Below are 18,163 nucleotides of genomic sequence, written 5' to 3'. Positions count from 1 at the left end.
CTAATTTTGTACAAAAATGAAACACAGTTTTCCATATCTCAACGAAAAGTGCAGGCAGCCACGCAAACAAGCAGACAACAGATTACTACTACTGTATGTGCCACATTCCAGACAACAGCAGGAAGAGTCTATTAAAGCACTGTTAGAATGTAGAGAAACATTACCATTTTCAGATTCAATATAAGTCCAGCGACTCGAGAACCCGACGTGCTTGGATGTGCAGGGCTGTTAATCTCTGCTCAGGATCAAGAGTCGAGCCGAATTGACTGGCTGCCCAAATCAAGGAGGCTGATTTCTCTCCCAGAAGCCGCCTTATGTCTTCATGAATGGTTGCTAGAGGAGGCCTTCCCCTCCCATTTACATGTCCAATGAGTACCAGTAAAAACTCACCACATTTCAACCTGATCACAAGACAAGTTAATGGGAGACAAAGATTGGATTGAAACATTAAGGAGAATACATGTTGGTGATAGCCTTTTTAGAGGACTATCTCTTCCCCACGAAATGGAACGTGGCATGTCGCAAATGGTGTCGTAATGATAATAAAGGAAGGACCAGATATATGTTGATAGATGAGGTTGGGAAATAACCTGAGGTTTTCATCTATTTGTTTGTCCCTTATGAGCAATGCAACTTCCTCAATACCGTTGCAAACATCAAAATCCTGGAAATAAAGTCACCACAATGAGACACCTTGGTTTTTCATCAAGCCAAACAGTTCATACAACCAAAAATTCACTTTCCACGAGTAGAGAGTTGAACTTTATATTTCAGAAAATCGACCCATGAAAAAACAGGACTTGTGATGGTGTTTCTATGGTGTTTATGACGAAAGTTCAAGGAATATAAATTGAACACAATGTTTGGAAGAAAAATACTATAGGGATTGTGCGAGAACAAAGGAATCATAAAGTACGACCTCCATACGACATCTAAATGGCGTATTACCGTTTGATTAGCTGACGAATCCAACATTACTGAAATCAACGCATCTAAGCATGCACCTTGTTCAAGTACTCCACGGATTGATAATATATTCATCAAAACCTGCAAAAAGAATTTGGGTGTTCAGATTGCACAATCCCAATCAAAGAAAGCTAGAAGCAAGTAAATTCTAGTCATTATGATCCTAAAAGGCCTTTCTGTAACCAGAACTTGAGGAAACATGACTTCCTCAATCATTTACGAAAACAGTGGTATGTATGACTAAAGACTCATAATGAAGGCTGAATACTATAATTTCCTCAATTCATTCATTTATCTTCGACATTCAGAGGTAACAATCTTTATCTTGTTTTTGTACCATAAACAGAAAGATGCAAATAAGCTCGAAGACGATATACATGAACGAGGAACGGAGATACGGCTTCACCCAAGCCCAATCCATAGGACTATTTAAAAAAGCTTCCCAGTTGATTTAATAAGAAAAGTAGAGTAGTTACAAACATTTTCTACAAAGAAGTCTAACAGGACAATTGGGGACTTATCCATGTATGCTGGTAATGTATTGGTTCTCTGTAATTCCTCAAGAAATGTTGGAATTTGCACAGCTCAATTGCAAGACTATGCGTCTTGTTCTAAACACAATCTTGTATCCATACGATATATAACATTAACCTGACGGATTAATTTGATGTCCATGTCTTAACATTGTCTCTGTACACCGTGGGGCAATAACACAGGTATATATCAAGTATGCTGAATGATTGTTTATGCAATTGTGAGCGGTTGGATAGTCCAAGCACTTCAAAAGCGAAAAGATTATAGAGGAATGGCACAAGAGTTTCTAAAATGCAGAGGACAAACCGGAATTGCCTTGTGCCGATGGGCTAAAGCAGTACTTTCTCTGTGAAGGAGACAACAACCTTCCAAAACTCGTAGTGCGAGGGCAACTTCAGCATCGGTTGAAGGACTAGCGATCTTCAAAGGTTCCACTCCAAAAATATGGTCCAAATTTACCACAGGGTCATCCTCTGACTCCTTTAGTGACTGTTGAAATAGTACTGGAACCACTGTTTCATGGCCAGAATGGAAAGAGAAGAATCACATCTATTGAACACGAAATATAATTTCAGCAATCCAAATTCGGTGGAAGCACAAACGAAATTTGGAGCTTGGTTTCAAACCAAATAAAGGTACTGAGATCGATTATTCAGTACAATTTCCATAGTTCGTATTCCAATGTGCGAAAACAGATTCTATTAGACATTTCACTTGAAATGAAGATTTAGATGATTCGGAGTCCGATGCTTCACAGTTTTACTCATCATCAAGTGCCAAAAACGAAGAAACGCAATAGACGAGAATCGGAGAGTTTCAAACCTTGGAGCTCCGGCAAGGACTGAATCTGGCAGAAGAGCTGGATGGTAGAATCGGACTCCGCGATGGAGCGAAGGGACTTGAGAAGGCTGCGAAGACCACGGACTCGGAGAAAGCTAAACTCGGCGCTGGCGTCTCTTAGACCTGTTCGAAGCGAAAAAGTAATTTCGCGGTAGAGCCTCTGGCGGTTCAGAGAATTGACCAATTCCCCGACGGTGGAGGACGTTGCCGACGCCGATTTATCGTCCGGCGAAGATTCGGCGGACGGCTTCGCCGTGAATCCTTCGCTCCACAATGCCTTTTTGAGGTACATCTCCGATTTGGGCTCTCAGAGAGAGAGTTTGTGGATGGACACGACGGTGGTTTGTTCTTCGTCAGGCTCCTAGATGAAAGGAGATCGGAATTCGGAGCGAGTGGTGGCCTGCTTGAACGACATCACAAATGACGTCGACACCAATTAGTTAATCAAAGCTTCAAAAACGCCCATTAAATTCAATCTGCGTATCATTTAAAACGACATGTCGGTAAATCAATTTGCCAGCTAATTTTACTTGCACGTGTCATAGGCCTTGATCCATATACCGATTTTTTTTAAAATTATTATTATTTTTACTAAATTATAAAAAATGCCCGAAATTGTGACTTTCTTCAGCAAATATTTCTTGAAAATTCAATTATAACAATAATCCCCTTATATTAAAAAAACACACCGCTAACCGCTACTTGATATTGTTTGTTATGGCTCATTACGTATCACCATCAATCTCACAGTTTTAAAATGCGTCTACTAGGAAAAGGTTTCCACATCCTTACGAGGAATGCTTCATTTCTCTCCTCAACCGATGTGGAATTTCATAATCCACCCTCTTTGGAGGCCTAGCGTCATTGCTGACACACTACTTGCTGTCTAGTTTTGATACCATTGTAACAGCTCAAGCCCAAGATATTGTCCGCTTTGACCCGTTACATATCGTTGTCAACCTCATGGTTTTAAAACTCATCTAATAGGGAGAGGTTTCCACACGCTTATAAATAATATTTTATTCCCGTCTCCAACCGATGTGGGATCTCTCAATTGGAACTGATATTCAGACCTTCAGACCTTAGAGACGGATATGTGCCTTTAAAACCATGAAACCTTTTATCTCCTCCTGCTTGAAACTTTGCTGAGATGAGACAGAGTTAAAAGGCTTAGAAACGGGTGGCAACTGCGTATCAACCACAAACTTTCAATATGGCCATCAGTTAGGTGTAACGACTCAAGCCTACCGCTAACAAGTATCGTCTGCTTTGACCCATTACGTATTGTCATCAGCCTTACAGTTTTTAAAACACGACTGTTAGGTAGAGGTTTCCATACTCTTATAAAGAATGTTTTGTTCCCCTTCCAACCGATGTGGGATCTCACAATCCACCCTCTTTGGAGGCCCAGCGTCCTCGCTGACACACCGCCCAGTGTCTACCTCTGATACCATTTGTAACGACTCAAACCCACCGCTAACAGATATTGTCCACTTTAACCCCTTACGTATATCTGTTAGTCTCACAATTTTTAAAAATCGTCTGTCAAAGAGAGGTTCCACACCCTTATAATAAAAATGTTTCATTCTCCTCTCCAACCGACGTGGGATTTAAGAAAACAACTCTATACCTCCTCTCTCCTTTCTCATCTCTACTTTCTCTCCCTGTTTCAACATAACATTCTTTTCGAGAAGAAACCGTTAGCACCTAGAACAAAGCGGTTCACCTCTTTGTTGTAAAGGGAGGAAAAACTTCCCTAGCAAAGGAGATAGAACAGAGAGCAGAGCAGGAGAAACTGGGAAAGGTGGAGTAATGGGTTTGTTAAACAAAAAAGGTAACATGATCATCCATTAATAGGCTAGAATCGATAACGTGAGATCCCACATCAGTTGGAGAGGGGAACGAAGCATTCCTTACAAGGGTGTGAAAACATCTCCATAGCAGACACGTTTTAAAAACTGTGAGGCTAACGGTGCCAAAACGGACAATATCAGTTAGCAATAGGCTTGGACTGTTACAAATAAGCTTGCAATACAACTCAAAGCATGTAAACTAAAAGAAGAGGACGCGTACCGAACACCGATAGAGCCATAAGACAAGACAACAATATCAAAGGAATCCAGGTCATGTTCAATGCAAGAAGGACTTACTTTAAGCACCACAATTTCATTAACACAGATGGTGAGCATTGAAGATACAATGATATCCAGTCAAGTTCAGAGCTTACACAGATATATACTATATACAAGAGCAACAGGAAACAGGAAACAAGAACAAGAACAAGAACGATGATGACTTTATATACAAGATAACATCACGAAGAATCAATAAACTTACATCAAAATAAGAATCAATGCATTCAACAAGATCCACAGGACGCTACCAGTTGTCCCGAACGATTTTTGATTTTTCAAGAATGAACTTTCCTTCTTTATACTTCTGTGATGCCTCATAGGCCCTCTCATACTTCCACCCCAGCACCTCACGGCAGTCAACACAATGCACATCAGCAACAGTGTGGAGACCCGTCATGAGATGCCGGTCTTCTTTTGGTCCCACTGTGATGTTCATAGCATGAGAGAACAGAAAAGCACGCCCATGTCTTCCCTATTGAGATAATTCATGACAAAAACAAGATTAGATAATGAAAACTTCTTCAGGAAAAGTTTTAGAAAGGCATTTGCAATCGAAAATTTCAGAAAAACTGTGTTAAAAACATCAAATCCATGAATTTCTCATTGGGTTTTGAGAGATTAGCAAACCCTTTCGCATTGATGATAATCAAACGCACTAAGATCCCACCTGAAAAGCTTTAGAAATTATATCATCATGGAGGGCAACATGGTTTCTACAATTACAGCAGCTATACAAACGTGGCCCCAATAGTTCAGCCATTGATCAAGAAGATTGAGCTCAAGACGCCTCTTCTCCTACACAACCATCAAGCCCCAAGCATTAAATCAAACACCTAGACTGCATTAAAAGAGATTCAAGCTTTCCATCAAGATACCATATAAATGGATCATCAAAATCCCAACGAGGGGTGGGAAAACTAAAAACAAGAACAAAATCGTTTACCTATAATGATTTCAATGGTGACCTAGAAACCTAAAGAAAAAGATCAATAATCAAAAGGGGGTTAGCGATCAAATATATAAGATAACATAAAGGATCAGAGAGAAGATTTCAAGCAAAAGGGATTCAATAATACAGGAACAGGATTAAGAACAACAACAAGAACAGGAACACCAATAAAAGTATGAGAAGGAGCATACCGAAAAGCCAAAATGTGGAAAAATCATTGAATCAACGAACAAGAAATTATGGAAAATGGAAATAAAGGGAGAGAGAAGAACCTGATTGTGCCGGAAATTATTAGTTTAGTGAAAATTATGGAAGAAAGTTGATGAGGTATGAGCGATTAAAGCAAAGATAAATACAAATTGAAGAGAGAGAAATGGAAATCATTCTTAACTTGGAGACTGTGAAAAGGAATTTGGGATTAATTAACATAGAAAATGAAGGAGAAGTTGAATTTGGGAAGAGTAAGAGGAAGAACAATGAAAAGAAGTCAGAAATTTACGCGAAGGTCGAGTACGGATTGTGGGCCTCCATGGTTGAGCACCTCTGAAGCTCTACAGTTTCAGACACATTTCTTCAATATCCTTTTGGTATGAAGATGAATTGATAGCCACGCGCCAAACCGTCTTACTAGACACGCATATTTGCTGGAAGGGTAAATTAATAAAAAAAATACCTTTATTTTTGTAATTCATTTAAAAAAATATACTTGAAATTTTTAAAACTATTTTTTTTTTAATTCAAAATTATCATTGACTTTTTGAAAAATAATTATTTTAAAATTTTTATTTTTTTAGTAAAAATATCTTAATAAATTAATATATTTAATAAGTTTATACCTTTTCTAACTTAATTTTTAAAAATTTAAATTTTAATAGTAATTTTTAACCAATTTTAATTTAGTAATTTTTTTAATATATATATATATTAAATATGTATTAAAAATATATTTATATTAAGCGGGTCGGAGAATATAATTTCTTTCTCAGTCCCATTTATATGACGGGGAAAAAATGTTCTCCACTTCTCTACAAACGAGACCTATATTTTCAGAACTCACCGTTCAAAAATGGTTATTTTTTGTAGTGATTCTTGATCACGTTCTCTCTTTGCGAGGTCCGAATGTGGAGAACGCATAGCATTCTCGGGGCACATAGGATGAAACATAAAGCTGCGCTTGATTGGCAGAGTTTTAGGCGGCAAGGGACCGACGGGCTTGTTGGAGGTGCTAAGCATAACGAATCAAAATCAGAGACGGATCAAGGTAGCTTGTTTGCCAAGCCGATAGGCGAAGGGCCGAAGGATGGAGCGTACAAAGTCAATCGTGCACCTGTCGTGTGACCCGTTGGTCCTAAGCAATGTCTTGTGCGAAGCGACCCGACTACGAGACTCAAAATACACGTGACACTAAGAGTTTAAAACATTAACTTTTCCCGACCATCAACATTGACATAAGGATATGTTTAAAACGACTTCTTAAGTGCCTAAAAACTCTTGTAAACGAACGATTAATCGTTCGAAACGAGTTTGTAAATATGATTAGTTGTATTCCTTGACGATCTTAGCCCTTTCGATGATGAACTTTCCTTCCTTGAACTTCTGCTTGATATCATAAGCTTTGAGATACTTCCAACCCAAAACTTGACCACAGATGCTGCAGTGTATGTCTGCAGTTTTGAAGATACCTGTTATTAGCAGCTTCTGCTCTTTTGGGCCCTCCACTATGTTCTTTGCTTGTGAGAATAGGAACGCTTTTCCCGATTTTGCCTGCGAAATCGAACGGGTTTCGTTATTTTTTTTAGTACAACAAATGTGATGGTTCAAAATTTCGTGCATGTTCGTTACTGTCGAGTTATACTCGTTTTGGATAATGAGTATAACTCGACAGTAACGGAAGGTATAAATGACAGGAAAAATTGCGGTGGTTGAGAGATTACTAACAGAAGGCATCGAAATTTTAGTTTTACCCGACAATGAATATGAATGAGAGATTACTAACGGAGGGTATCGAAGTTTTAGTTTTACCGTAGTATAAAAATTTGAATATTGTCAACACGAGCATAGTTCAACGATTAAGACACTACTTCCTTTCGTTTGTGTTAAAGAATTTGAACTTAATTCAATTAGATAATAAAAAAAAAATCACGGGTTTGAATCCATACTCTCACACGTTATCTTAACTAAAAAACGAGTTCAAACTTTACATCATTAGCTCCTCCCTAGATCATAATAATAACCCATATATTGAATTTAGTTAGCTACTCTAATTAACATCCAAATCAATACTAAATATTCTAGCTTTTATTTAAACGGACCAAATCGTGATACCGCGAAATTATCATTAGGGTATTGATCAAACGTACCAAATCACGATATCGTTGAATTGTTTGTTAGAGAAAGAAAATGAATCGATACATAGTTTTGCGAGTTAGATGGCTTACCAAGAAGGATTTGGAAAGGAGATCAGCTCCGGAGGCGAGCGGGTTGCGGCAACTTCTACAGCTATACGTCGTGTTCGAGTACTCGGCCATGGAAGCTGAACTTAGAGATGGATTAGTCAATCAAGGAAAGAGTGTGTGTATGAACATAAAAATGAATAATGAAAGGCAAGTTGGAGAGATGAAAGATGAGTGGCCAAGATGTTTTTTAAGTTGTTGAATGAGATGTGAAGACTATAACCAAATTATATTGAAGTGTGGGACTAAAATAAGGGAGTGATGGTGACTATGTTTGGTGGGTAAGAGGAGTGATTGGCAAGGAAAGGGGAAAAATATCAAAGGCAAGGGATTGGATAGGCCAAAATTTTCTTCTTTCTTTATTTTTCGAGAATTTCTTGGCACACGAACACGAGAATCAATCTGAGCAATCAACGGCTCAACTAGTTGCCTTTAGAATAGAGTTATATAACACTATTTACAAATCTAAATTGGCTTAACTCACTCGGTGTTGAAAGTGAGTGTCGCATAATCACAAAATTTGCTGTTAAGAAAAGTACGATGGTAACAAGTGCTCAATATATATCGCCGCCGACAGTCCTCCACGGACCATGACTATCAAGAATAGGTTGCAGATACTCAAAAAAGAAAAAAAAAAAAAACAAAAACAAAAACAAAACAAAAAAACATCAGTAATTTGACAAGAAAAATAGGTAATGGAAATTTGGAAGCTTTGATTAACAAGTGTTTAAGATAAATCCAGTGTTGGAACTCGGAATATTCTCCACGACAATTGCTGAAGAGATCTCTAAACAAGCTACTTTAATTAATGACTTGTGAAGAAGCCCAAAAATTGATGAAACACAATTATGTCTACTTTTCCTTCATCTTCTTTCTCCTTGGATGATGAGCAGACCACTATTCTTGTATAGTTTTGCATTCTTCAAATATTAAACCAAGCTAGCTACTTAAGATTGATTCATGAAGCTGCTGCTGTATACAGATGGATCAAAGTGTTCAGTTCATGTTCTAACCTCCCAAATTAAGTACTGGTGGTCCGTCTTCTCTGCATTTGCTTAGATGTTTAACGGATCGGTCTCGGTATTCTTTTCGCCCAGTGCCCAGTCGCCAGTCTCTGTAACAAGGTCCAACAGAACTATGTGTTAGGAAGCACTTGTTGCAAATGCTTTGATGATATCAAACACATTTTAGTTTAGTTATTCCTAAATTATTTCAAAAGGGTGCTTTTAAAACTCGATTTTATGATGCGAGTACGCATAGCAAGTCGTTAGCAATGCCGAAATTTTAGTATTTGAACAATATACTTACTTGGTTTATCCACGATCGCCAGAAGCCGCCTCTGTAAAATCGATGCCACAAAGAGGAAAATGGAGCACATGCCAAACATCACAGTGATGGGGAAAGCATCAACCTACAAAGACAAGGAAAATGTATGTGACAAAAGAAAAGATGGGGTGTTCATAGTTGTATTGATGGCTTTGGTCCAGAAATTGGATTAGGAACTGCTTGAACTCAAAAAAAGAAGCTCGTGATTGCAATTATGTAAGGACTAATGGCATAGGGGTGTTCAGTGGCATACATTGTACAGCACCACGCATACGAAGATGTTGAGAGGTATGCGGAAGAAGTTCATGATGGTGCTTCTAGCCTCCTCAGGAATGTATTGGGATCTCATCTTCATTATGGAAGGCCAAAATATACCAACGCAGGACTCAAAAACACAGAAGCCAAGCAACTGGATACAGCCTGCAAAAGAGATGCTTCCACCTTTCACATCTGATGGAGCTACCAAGATCTGACACAACCAGAAAAGTCAGAGAAAACATGAACTAGCATTAATGAAAACAGAATTAAGAGGAGAAAAACAATCCTTCCACATACACTGGTCACAATCGGAAGTACAAGAGCGGCAGAAGAGACAACGAAAACAATCTGCATATAGCTCTCAACTTTTAGCGAGTTTCGAGCCATCAACCTAGATGCAAGGGAACTTCCGAGCATTGAAGCCAACATGAATGTTGCAAAGATAAAGCCATGGGGAATATCCTCATTATTTGGGCTAAGTGCAGGTGTCCAGAGGAATACAAAGGTATACATTGAACCTTCAAATAGAGACTGTATAGCACCCAGCAGTGCAATCTTCTCATCTGACGCATAGAACATTTAAAATGAGTTAGGATATCCGTCAAGAAAGTAAGTCATTGTTCAGATTCTTCTCTTTTCAAGGAAAAAAAAAAAGGAAAGGAGAACAAAAAATTAGTTGACATTTTGTATGGAATAATGCTTAAAACCATGCGTGAGCATATCCTTATCCAGTCCAAGAGCATGTTTCATGCAAAACCAAAATCCTTGCAAAGATATTGGGCTTCGAGGAAATGTAATGAACAAAAAAATTACGTGCACGAAAATTTGAGAGAGTACCAGAAGCAATGGCAACAGCAGCACCCCTGAATTGGGTGAGCAGATCCTTATTTTCTGATGGATCTCCATAGTTCTCCGTCCAAGATGACATAATAACGGCCATACCAATTGCAAGAAAGCAGGCAGCAGCATCAAAAGGTGCCACTGGTCCAAGAGAAAGACTATCAACGAGTACATTCCCAAACAACCCAGCAAGAATTGCAATAAGACCATTGCCAAGAAATATAGCCTTTGAGAATGTAATCGACAACCATTGCTGTTCAAAGCCCCTCTGCAGTAAATTAAGAGAATCGAGATTATAGCTACAAAATTACTATCAATGGATGAACATTGAATCATCACCTAGTGATCGTTCAATAAACATTGAATCATCTAAACAAATAGGTTAAGAGTAAATTTTATAATTAATAATTCATATTCTTAACATGACCAACCAATTGTTCAGTCAGAAAACATCATATAAGCAAGCTAAAAAAAGCTTTTTAAGACAGTAACATGGCATCCTTGCCTTATTGTGCTCTGCAACAAGCCACGACTCAAATGCTGAAAAGAGGAGCGAAGTGGCAATACCACCCAAAACACGGCCCAACATTAAAACCTTGTACTCGGGCGAATGCTTTGTGATGCAACTCAGAACGTACGTAATACAATAAGTGATGCAAGCTCTCTTTCGACCTCTGAATTCAAAAACATAAATGCATCAACTATTAGAAAGAGGTTTCCCTCAATAAAATTTGATGACGTCAACCAATTTAGGGGGTTAAAAATGACTCACTGTTTGTCAGCAAGAGAACCAACAATTGTACCAAACAACATGGAGGACCCAAAACCGGCAATGAAAAGCTGACCAATCTCTCCTTTATCAAAGCCATACTGACTGTAAAGGAAGTATACGTATGGGCCCTGCAACCAGTCCCCAGCTGTTGCCACATGAACAATAAATAATACATTAGATCAATCATTATACATAATCTTTTACTTTCTATCGACATACTATTGATGCTCATAACATTTAATAAGTACAAACTTGCAAGGTAAAACCAAAAATAAATAAATCAAAATGTAGAAGATATAAGGAGCAAACCACACCCCGTGGCTCATAGGGAAAACAACATCAACTGTGCCAGAAGAATCGAGATTATAGCCACAAAATTACTATCAAAAGAAAAATTGAAATAACAATGCCATTATGCACTTAGAAGAAACGAGAATATAGCAATCATTTCATATCATGAACCGTCGGTGGATCCAGATCCAACGCTTAACCAAAGAGAGAGAAGAGGAAAAGAAAAGTCGGCACCTCCGATACACTTCCTAGCAACCTATCCTATCGACAACCAATTGCCTCTCTAACTAGTACCAAATAACGCCCTATCTACTCCAAATTCCTCAACGAAAGCCTCTCAATCACGACAAAACCACAGATCGAAACAAAACAGTAACTACACAACAGTCAAGAACCGAATAAATTCAGATCATATCGAACGGCATCAAGTCGACAGACACGCACAGATTCACACAGATTCACACAAAGCACAAACAGGAAACGAAGCAATCACAGTTGTACACATAAATTGAAAAGAATTGAACGAGATCCAAGTGAAGAATGCGAGCAGATCTGGAAAGAAATTAAAAATCAGAATACGCACCCATCATAAGAGAGTAAACAAAAAGGTAATTGTTCTTGAAAGCATTGAAAGCGGAGGGCGTATTGATCCTATCCTTGTTGGATTTGCTGAGCTCCAGAGCTGCAACAACTACAGACAATGCTCCAAACACCAGAAAGTAGAAAATCTCCATTGTAGCACGAAGACAAAGAGAGAGAAGCTCCGACGGGCGTCCCTCTTTTGCAGTGTGAGATAGAAAATGGCAAGAGAATGAAAACGGAGGCGTTTGTTATATACTGGAACAACAACCAGGTGTTCTGTTCATTTAATTACTTACTCCTAATAATAATTAAAAATTAATTAAACTAAAATACTTTATTTTTATATATTTTTAAATACTAAACAAATTTAAATTTTATAAAATAATGCTAATTTTTTTTAGCAATAAATATTACTTTTTTAAATTTAATTAAAACGATATATAATATTTTTATTTAATTCCTGGGAGGCTTCAAGTATTTTCCGAAGCTTTAATTATAAATTTGACTTTTGTTTTAAAATTTAAATAATAAAAGAAATTAAGCTAAGCTAAGCGAGGTGTGTGTGTGTCCTGCTTGACGTCGTACAGGATTGGAAATCGGGGACGCGTTTTGGGACTGTTGGACACGTGGATCAATATTATCCGTCCGATGGGGTATGAAATTGTCGGTGGTTATTACATTCCTTCGCGCGCTGCTCGGGAGATGACCGACTCGCAACTCTCTTTCCGTGGGCCACACGCGCCGAAATGCAAATTACAGCTATTCTATTTTATTTTTAAAATTTTTATTTTGGTATTTTTGAGATTAACTTCTAAAATTTCTATTTTAGTTATAAATTTTAATATTACTTATTTTAATATATTTAACTTTAAATAAATAAAAAACAGAGTATATATTCATTGATTCACCAAAACTTTGCCTTTTCTTTTATATATATTTTGTCAATATTCTTAAAAGGGTAAATATATTAAATGATTTATAATATTTAATGCTTTACCAATTTAGTCTTATCTTTTAAAATTCTCCAAACTTATCTTTAATGCATTAAAAAATATCACTCTTTTGAGAAAACGATTATATTTCAATAGTCTAACTTAATAACATTATATTTTGAAAAAATTACAGTATTATCCTCAATGTTTCATGACTGTTTCAAAATTATGGTGAACGTAGAAAATCTGTTAGAATTGGACAAAAAGTTAATATAACTAAACGTCATTTTTTCATTCACCGTCATGTCAACTTTCCATCTAACATTGTAACAAAATTCTACCAGAAGGGTGAATAATATTTTAAATACGAGTATTTTTAATGATTTTTTTTTAATATAAATGCTTGGAAAGAAATGTTAGCACCCCATGTGATTACATTTATGTAGTAAGGTTGCACCTCATTTTTTTCACTCATTAAAGGAAAATTCATTAGGAGGTTTTATTGAAGCGATACTAATCTATGTCACGCTCGATGAATTATCCAATACATATATTTATCTCTATTTCAATACATATATGTAAATAAGGATAAAATATATTGAAAAAATCCGGGTTGATGTGGAGGCAAACTTTACTTTTAGAAGCAATCCAAATAAAGTATATAATGTAGTCATGTTACAAAGAAAGGTAGGGCAATCATGTAGATGATCCATCTTCTAAAATTTAGGCGTGAAACATTACATATGATATTAGAGCGAGAGCTCGCCTACTATGACGTGATTCAAGGGCAAACCACACGAAAGTTGATAGGCATTGGACGTTCTAGTAAATGAGGAAGATATGAATGAATTGAAACCACATTTGAATATAAGCGATCATATCAAAAACTTAAACGAATTTATTCTTACTATCTATATCAACAAAGTGCATATTCCTTTTGTGACTCGATCATAGAAACTTCAAAATTAGATATGTTTTGCTTAGAACAATTACGTGTCGAGTGACCTAAAAAGACTCGTAATGAACTAAAAAGAGGTAAAATTATGCAATGAGATCGTCATTATTGTGATTGCATCTTAACGAACGACGGCACAAAATAAATTTGAAAATCTTTAGACTCCTACCAAATCCATTCTCATATCTAATCTTGAAAAAGCCAATAGACTTTCCCACCACTTAACAAAAAGCATAAGAACAGTGTTCAATAAACAAAATACCAAATATGGTACAACAGAAAGATTGTAGGATGACCCGGATCCCATACTACAAAAGATTATATCAACAGGGTTAATCCACCATTTCAATTTATAATAAAGATCACTATTTCATGTTTGAGGCAGTAAAGTTGGAATATGCGACTTACCAGAACCTGAGAGAGCTTCAAATTTTCAAATTTGAGACGAACCCGTCGAACCGAGGATGCTTTTCTGGCAAATCTGTGGTAGCTAAACACTAAAATGAGTCGCGAGAATCCTTGATAATGTTGGGGCTTTCACGAATCCCGAGCATCGGACTGGATATTTAAGATTTGGGAGACTACAAGCTTGGAGAGTTCACTTATTGCTGCTTGAACCTCATAATCACCAGCTTCCCTGTGCCCTGCCCAGCCTGATGATGAATTAGATCTCAATCCAGTGTATTCGCTTGCAGCAACCTTTGTCTTTGTCGATGTAGCAAGAACCTTTTCCAAATCCAACTGCGACAGTGGCCTTGGCTCCTGTAAACCGATGTGTAATAAGAATATCAGCAACATTCAAGGTCTCGTTGTATATAGCTAATGAATGAATGCCTACTCGATGCTAATATAAAGACTCCGAAACTTTGTTACCGAGTCATAATATAAACCCTCATACGTTCTTGACCCATGTAAATGAAAAAATAATTATAATAATAACGTTTTTTGATAAAAAAAAAAAGCGTCATTTTTTAGAATCAAATGGTGGTAGTCCTCAAGGAGTGTTTTTGTAACCGCCCAAGCCCAAGCCCACCACAGTAGATATTGTCCTCTTTGGGCTTTCCCCTTCCCTTTCAGGCTTCTCCTCAGGATTTCTAAAACGTGTTTGTTAGGGAGAGGTTTCCAAACCTCTCCCTTATAAAGAATGTTTTGTTCTCCTCCCTAACCAATGTGCGATCTCACAATCCACCCCCTTTCAAGGCCCCTCGCTGACACTCGTTCATTTCTCCAATAGATGTGGGACCCCCTCAATTCACCCCCCTTCGGAGCCCAGCATCTTTGCTGGCACACTGCCTCGTGTCCACTCCCCTTCAAGGTTCAGTTTCCTCGCTAGCACATCGCCTAATGTCTGGCTCTGATACCATTTGTAATGACCCAAACCAACCGCTGGCAGATATTGTCCTCTTTGGGCTTTCCCTTTCAGACTTCCCCTCAAGGCTTTTAAAACGCGTATGCTAGAGAGAGGTTTCCACACCCTTATAAAGAATGTTTTGTTCTCCTCCCCAACTGACATGGGATCTCACAATTTTCATGATTCCCTTTCCCGTTTGCTGTCCATTCTCTCTACTGATCAATAATAGCCAGCAGATGAACAAACAAGTCAAGACAGATCATTCCTATCTCGTATGCCCTTGAAAGATGATAAACATAAACGAGCTCGGTATTTAAACTTCATTGTCACAGCTAGGGAGCACAGTAGCACAGACATAAATCCCATCTTTTATTCTTTAATAAGAGATATAAATCTTGTCTTAGAAGCAGCCTAAGTGATGCATGCAAATAATTGGTTATCAACTGAAATATCTCCTCCAGCAGGAAGAAACAAGTAACTAAACAGATGGAAGCCGAAGAGAAAAAGTGATAAATGTACTCACAGAAGATTGTTTCCCCTTCTTCTCTTCATCAAGAAGATCCCGGATCGGAAAATAAGCAGCTTTCTTGCATAGTTCCAGAATATCTGAACCTGTGTACCCCTCACACAAGCTTGCCACACGGTCGTAGTCTATGTTGTTTTCAACCCGCTCTCCCTTCAAAATCACCTTTAATATCTCTGCTCTCTCCCTCCGATCAGGTATTCCGATCTCAAAGGCTTGTGGAAGACGCCGAAGTATAGCTTCATCCAGTTCAGATGGGCGATTGGTAGCAGCAAGGACCATCACACGAGCATTCTCTATAAGAATGGATGTGACAAATTAGAACCAAAGAGCAATTATTATAAGTAAATAGTTACACAATCACACCACCATATACAATACAACTCAATCCTTCCGCTTACAAAGAGAAGTACAAAATAGGTTAAACTATGACTCACGATCAGTGGTAAATCCATCCCATAAGGCCATGAACTCAGTCTTCATGTTCGTCATTGCTTCATGATCTGTAGTTCGTCGCTGACCCAAAAAACTATCGACCTCGTCAATGAAGATAATAGCAGGCTGGAGCTTATAAGCCAAGCTAAACACAGCAGCCACTGAAATATCATGTCAGGCAACAACCAATCAAGCATAAATAGTCGATAAAGAATCCTTCAGGACTTAAAAATTCTATGTCAATCATACACAAGAAAAGAGCCAACAAATCCCTAGACTAACCTAGCTTTTGTGCATCTCCAAACCATTTGCTCATCAGATTTGAAATCCTGACATTGATGAAAACAGCTCCAGACTCCTTTGCAATAGCTTTTGCCAGCATTGTTTTCCCAGTACCAGGAGGTCCATACAATAAAACCCCTTTCTGCGGACCAAGAAGCTTCCCGTGTGAAAATAAATCAGGCCTCTTCAATGGAAGTATCACCAATTCAATTAACGCTTGCTTGATACTCTCCAGGCCTCCAATAGAGTTAAATTCCACATCGATGTGGTCAGGGTTTATAACATCACAAGCAATCACATCCTGGTTAAAATGTAAGTAAGCCACAAGTCAAAAAAGAACAAGAACAACAACGTATCGATTCCTCAAGAATCCAAGGGGAAAACCTAATTGAATCAAACTCACAGTTAACCTAGATTAAATCCCCACACAACGAAATTAAAATGAAAAACCTCGTAAGGGTTTGTCTGGATGAGAGGGCGGCCCAATCGTTTGGCAATCTCCTTCTTGTGCTCGAGAGCCTTCTTCGAGGCCTCGCGGTTAGGGTCGAGGTGGCGGAGGCCAGCGAAAAGAACCAAGCAGCTCAAGGCGGCACTGGCTGCATAGAGAAGCAATTCCTGTACGAACCTCGTCTCGGAAGAACCGCTCCCCATAACCGACGGCGATTGGTGAAGCAAGAAGAAGGAGTTTCCAAATCACTGAGCAGCAAACTGGGATTGTGATTCCGATTAACGAACAAAAGGAAGAAGAAATTGATTTGAGATGCGCGTGGAGAAGAAGGTCTCTTCCGCTTACCCAAGGAGAAGAAAGAATGGCTCTGGTAGCATCTCGACTTTAGAACAAGTCGGTTTCCGTGTACAACAATATACGAATTCGGATAATAATATTAATATATAATATATATATATATAACATACAAATGATCTATTTCTAGCTATGGAATAATTATTTGAACTATACGTAGAGACATAAGAGTGGATCAAGTTCAAGTATATAGTCAAAATGATCTATAGTACAGTGATAAAGCTGAGTACCTTATTATAGGGACACTATGAATGCGGCCCACTTTTGTATATGATATAAACAATGTGATCACTAAATTATATGTAGAGACATGTGAGCGGGGTGTCCTATGCAATGAGTATTGCATAAGATCGGACCAATAAGAAAATCACTCTCACTTTATAATGTCGTTTACTATTAAGACTGATTTTTTTCACTTGATGACCTAGGTAACTTGACCTTAATTATGAGCTAACTATGAACTACTGTTTATTCAGAATTATTCTTAGATGTGCATGGGTGAGAATGGCCCGAGTTTGTCGACTCAATAAGCCTCCAATTTCAAGGGTAAGACTGGGTGAATAGCTGGGGACACAGGGTGCAAGATAGAATTCGCTCCTACTCGCTTTTAGAGATAGTAGAGAGGTTATTCCCTTAAGTACTGACTCCATGTCTTGAACAAGGGGCCCCACCCTCTCATTGGCCCGAGAGGGATTCAGTTTGGTGGTTAGACCACAAACCAATTATTCATTAGAGGATTAATGGGACTTAAGGAACAAGAAGTAACTTTAGGGGTAAAAAAACGGTAAATTGACCCAACTCTAGTTACGAACAACCTGTGAATGATCGACTTACTAATCATGGTTATATCAAATGGACAAATATATATCTATAGTGAGGGGAGTGCAACTACTAGGCTATAGTGGAGTGTCATAGTAGTTTACAAGGTTAATGAGTT

The 18,163-nt window shown here is 38.1% G+C and overlaps 5 protein-coding genes across 15 annotated transcripts; all 5 read right to left on the bottom strand.

Annotated features, from left to right (window-relative positions):
• Nucleotides 1–36: 36 nt before the first annotated feature.
• On the bottom strand, nucleotides 37–2,798 carry ISI1 (binding protein). Its single transcript, XM_023676663.2, has 5 exons — nucleotides 2,323–2,798; nucleotides 1,807–2,012; nucleotides 949–1,047; nucleotides 591–664; nucleotides 37–401 (listed from the first exon to the last, which is right to left on the bottom strand). Exons 1-5 carry the CDS (start codon nucleotides 2,630–2,632, stop codon nucleotides 176–178), a joined length of 915 nt encoding a protein of 304 aa, XP_023532431.1. The 5' UTR covers nucleotides 2,633–2,798; the 3' UTR covers nucleotides 37–175.
• Nucleotides 2,799–4,486: 1,688 nt separating this feature from the next.
• LOC111794609 (protein yippee-like At4g27745) lies at nucleotides 4,487–6,052 on the bottom strand. 11 transcript variants are annotated; one of them, XM_023676667.2, is made up of 4 exons: nucleotides 5,924–6,052; nucleotides 5,419–5,448; nucleotides 5,143–5,313; nucleotides 4,487–4,947 (listed from the first exon to the last, which is right to left on the bottom strand). In XM_023676667.2, the coding sequence occupies exons 3-4, from the start codon at nucleotides 5,233–5,235 to the stop codon at nucleotides 4,720–4,722; spliced, it is 321 nt and encodes a 106-aa protein (XP_023532435.1). In that variant the 5' UTR covers nucleotides 5,236–5,313; nucleotides 5,419–5,448; nucleotides 5,924–6,052; the 3' UTR covers nucleotides 4,487–4,719. The 11 variants fall into 11 exon arrangements, with proteins under 11 accessions (XP_023532435.1, XP_023532442.1, XP_023532441.1 ...); XM_023676674.2 differs by having other exon boundaries at nucleotides 5,143–5,270; nucleotides 5,924–6,045; XM_023676673.2 differs by having other exon boundaries at nucleotides 5,143–5,308; nucleotides 5,924–6,038.
• Nucleotides 6,053–6,808: 756 nt separating this feature from the next.
• Nucleotides 6,809–8,085, bottom strand: LOC111794610 (protein yippee-like At4g27740). The gene is made up of 2 exons (XM_023676679.2): nucleotides 7,863–8,085; nucleotides 6,809–7,188 (listed from the first exon to the last, which is right to left on the bottom strand). The coding sequence occupies exons 1-2, from the start codon at nucleotides 7,950–7,952 to the stop codon at nucleotides 6,961–6,963; spliced, it is 318 nt and encodes a 105-aa protein (XP_023532447.2). The 5' UTR covers nucleotides 7,953–8,085; the 3' UTR covers nucleotides 6,809–6,960.
• A 485-nt stretch (nucleotides 8,086–8,570) lies between these two features.
• Nucleotides 8,571–12,176, bottom strand: LOC111794605 (Major facilitator superfamily protein). Its single transcript, XM_023676660.2, has 8 exons — nucleotides 11,948–12,176; nucleotides 11,074–11,218; nucleotides 10,807–10,975; nucleotides 10,299–10,569; nucleotides 9,759–10,024; nucleotides 9,457–9,672; nucleotides 9,186–9,288; nucleotides 8,571–8,991 (listed from the first exon to the last, which is right to left on the bottom strand). The coding sequence occupies exons 1-8, from the start codon at nucleotides 12,096–12,098 to the stop codon at nucleotides 8,933–8,935; spliced, it is 1,380 nt and encodes a 459-aa protein (XP_023532428.2). The 5' UTR covers nucleotides 12,099–12,176; the 3' UTR covers nucleotides 8,571–8,932.
• A 1,799-nt stretch (nucleotides 12,177–13,975) lies between these two features.
• On the bottom strand, nucleotides 13,976–17,281 carry LOC111794606 (P-loop containing nucleoside triphosphate hydrolases superfamily protein). The gene is made up of 5 exons (XM_023676662.2): nucleotides 16,875–17,281; nucleotides 16,425–16,725; nucleotides 16,145–16,303; nucleotides 15,708–16,003; nucleotides 13,976–14,595 (listed from the first exon to the last, which is right to left on the bottom strand). Exons 1-5 carry the CDS (start codon nucleotides 17,073–17,075, stop codon nucleotides 14,371–14,373), a joined length of 1,182 nt encoding a protein of 393 aa, XP_023532430.1. The 5' UTR covers nucleotides 17,076–17,281; the 3' UTR covers nucleotides 13,976–14,370.
• Between the last annotated feature and the right edge of the window lie 882 nt (nucleotides 17,282–18,163).

The sequence above is a fragment of the Cucurbita pepo genome, chromosome 5 (genome assembly GCF_057944985.1).
Source record: "Cucurbita pepo subsp. pepo isolate OVF chromosome 5, ASM5794498v1, whole genome shotgun sequence".
In the NCBI taxonomy this organism is placed as follows: domain Eukaryota; kingdom Viridiplantae; phylum Streptophyta; class Magnoliopsida; order Cucurbitales; family Cucurbitaceae; genus Cucurbita; species Cucurbita pepo.
Note: the sequence above shows the minus strand (reverse complement) of the source record. Positions and strands in the feature narration are given on the sequence as shown.

Bases quoted from the DNA above. Each gene is read 5' to 3' on its own strand.
- ISI1 (XM_023676663.2), bottom strand. From the start codon at position 2,632: ATGTACCTCAAAAAGGCATTGTGGAGCGAAGGATTCACGGCGAAGCCG. The intron at 1,048-1,806 runs GTTTGTCCTCTG...TTCTTTTTGCAG, and splicing joins ATCGGCACAAGGCAATTCCG to GTTTTGATGAATATATTATC. The intron at 402-590 runs GTTATTTCCCAA...TCTTGTGATCAG, and splicing joins CAAATAGATGAAAACCTCAG to GTTGAAATGTGGTGAGTTTT.
- LOC111794609 (XM_023676667.2), bottom strand. From the start codon at position 5,235: ATGGCTGAACTATTGGGGCCACGTTTGTATAGCTGCTGTAATTGTAGA. The intron at 4,948-5,142 runs GTGGGATCTTAG...TTATCTCAATAG, and splicing joins TAATTTCTAAAGCTTTTCAG to GGAAGACATGGGCGTGCTTT.
- LOC111794610 (XM_023676679.2), bottom strand. From the start codon at position 7,952: ATGGCCGAGTACTCGAACACGACGTATAGCTGTAGAAGTTGCCGCAAC. The intron at 7,189-7,862 runs GTAAGCCATCTA...TCGATTTCGCAG, and splicing joins TCCTTTCCAAATCCTTCTTG to GCAAAATCGGGAAAAGCGTT.
- LOC111794605 (XM_023676660.2), bottom strand. From the start codon at position 12,098: ATGGAGATTTTCTACTTTCTGGTGTTTGGAGCATTGTCTGTAGTTGTT. The intron at 10,976-11,073 runs GTGAGTCATTTT...TTTTGAATTCAG, and splicing joins GGTTCTCTTGCTGACAAACA to AGGTCGAAAGAGAGCTTGCA. The intron at 9,289-9,456 runs GTATGCCACTGA...TTGTCTTTGTAG, and splicing joins TATGCGTGGTGCTGTACAAT to GTTGATGCTTTCCCCATCAC.
- LOC111794606 (XM_023676662.2), bottom strand. From the start codon at position 17,075: ATGGGGAGCGGTTCTTCCGAGACGAGGTTCGTACAGGAATTGCTTCTC. The intron at 16,726-16,874 runs GTTTTTCATTTT...CATTTTAACCAG, and splicing joins TCCAGACAAACCCTTACGAG to GATGTGATTGCTTGTGATGT. The intron at 16,004-16,144 runs GTGAGTCATAGT...CCATTCTTATAG, and splicing joins GGATGGATTTACCACTGATC to AGAATGCTCGTGTGATGGTC.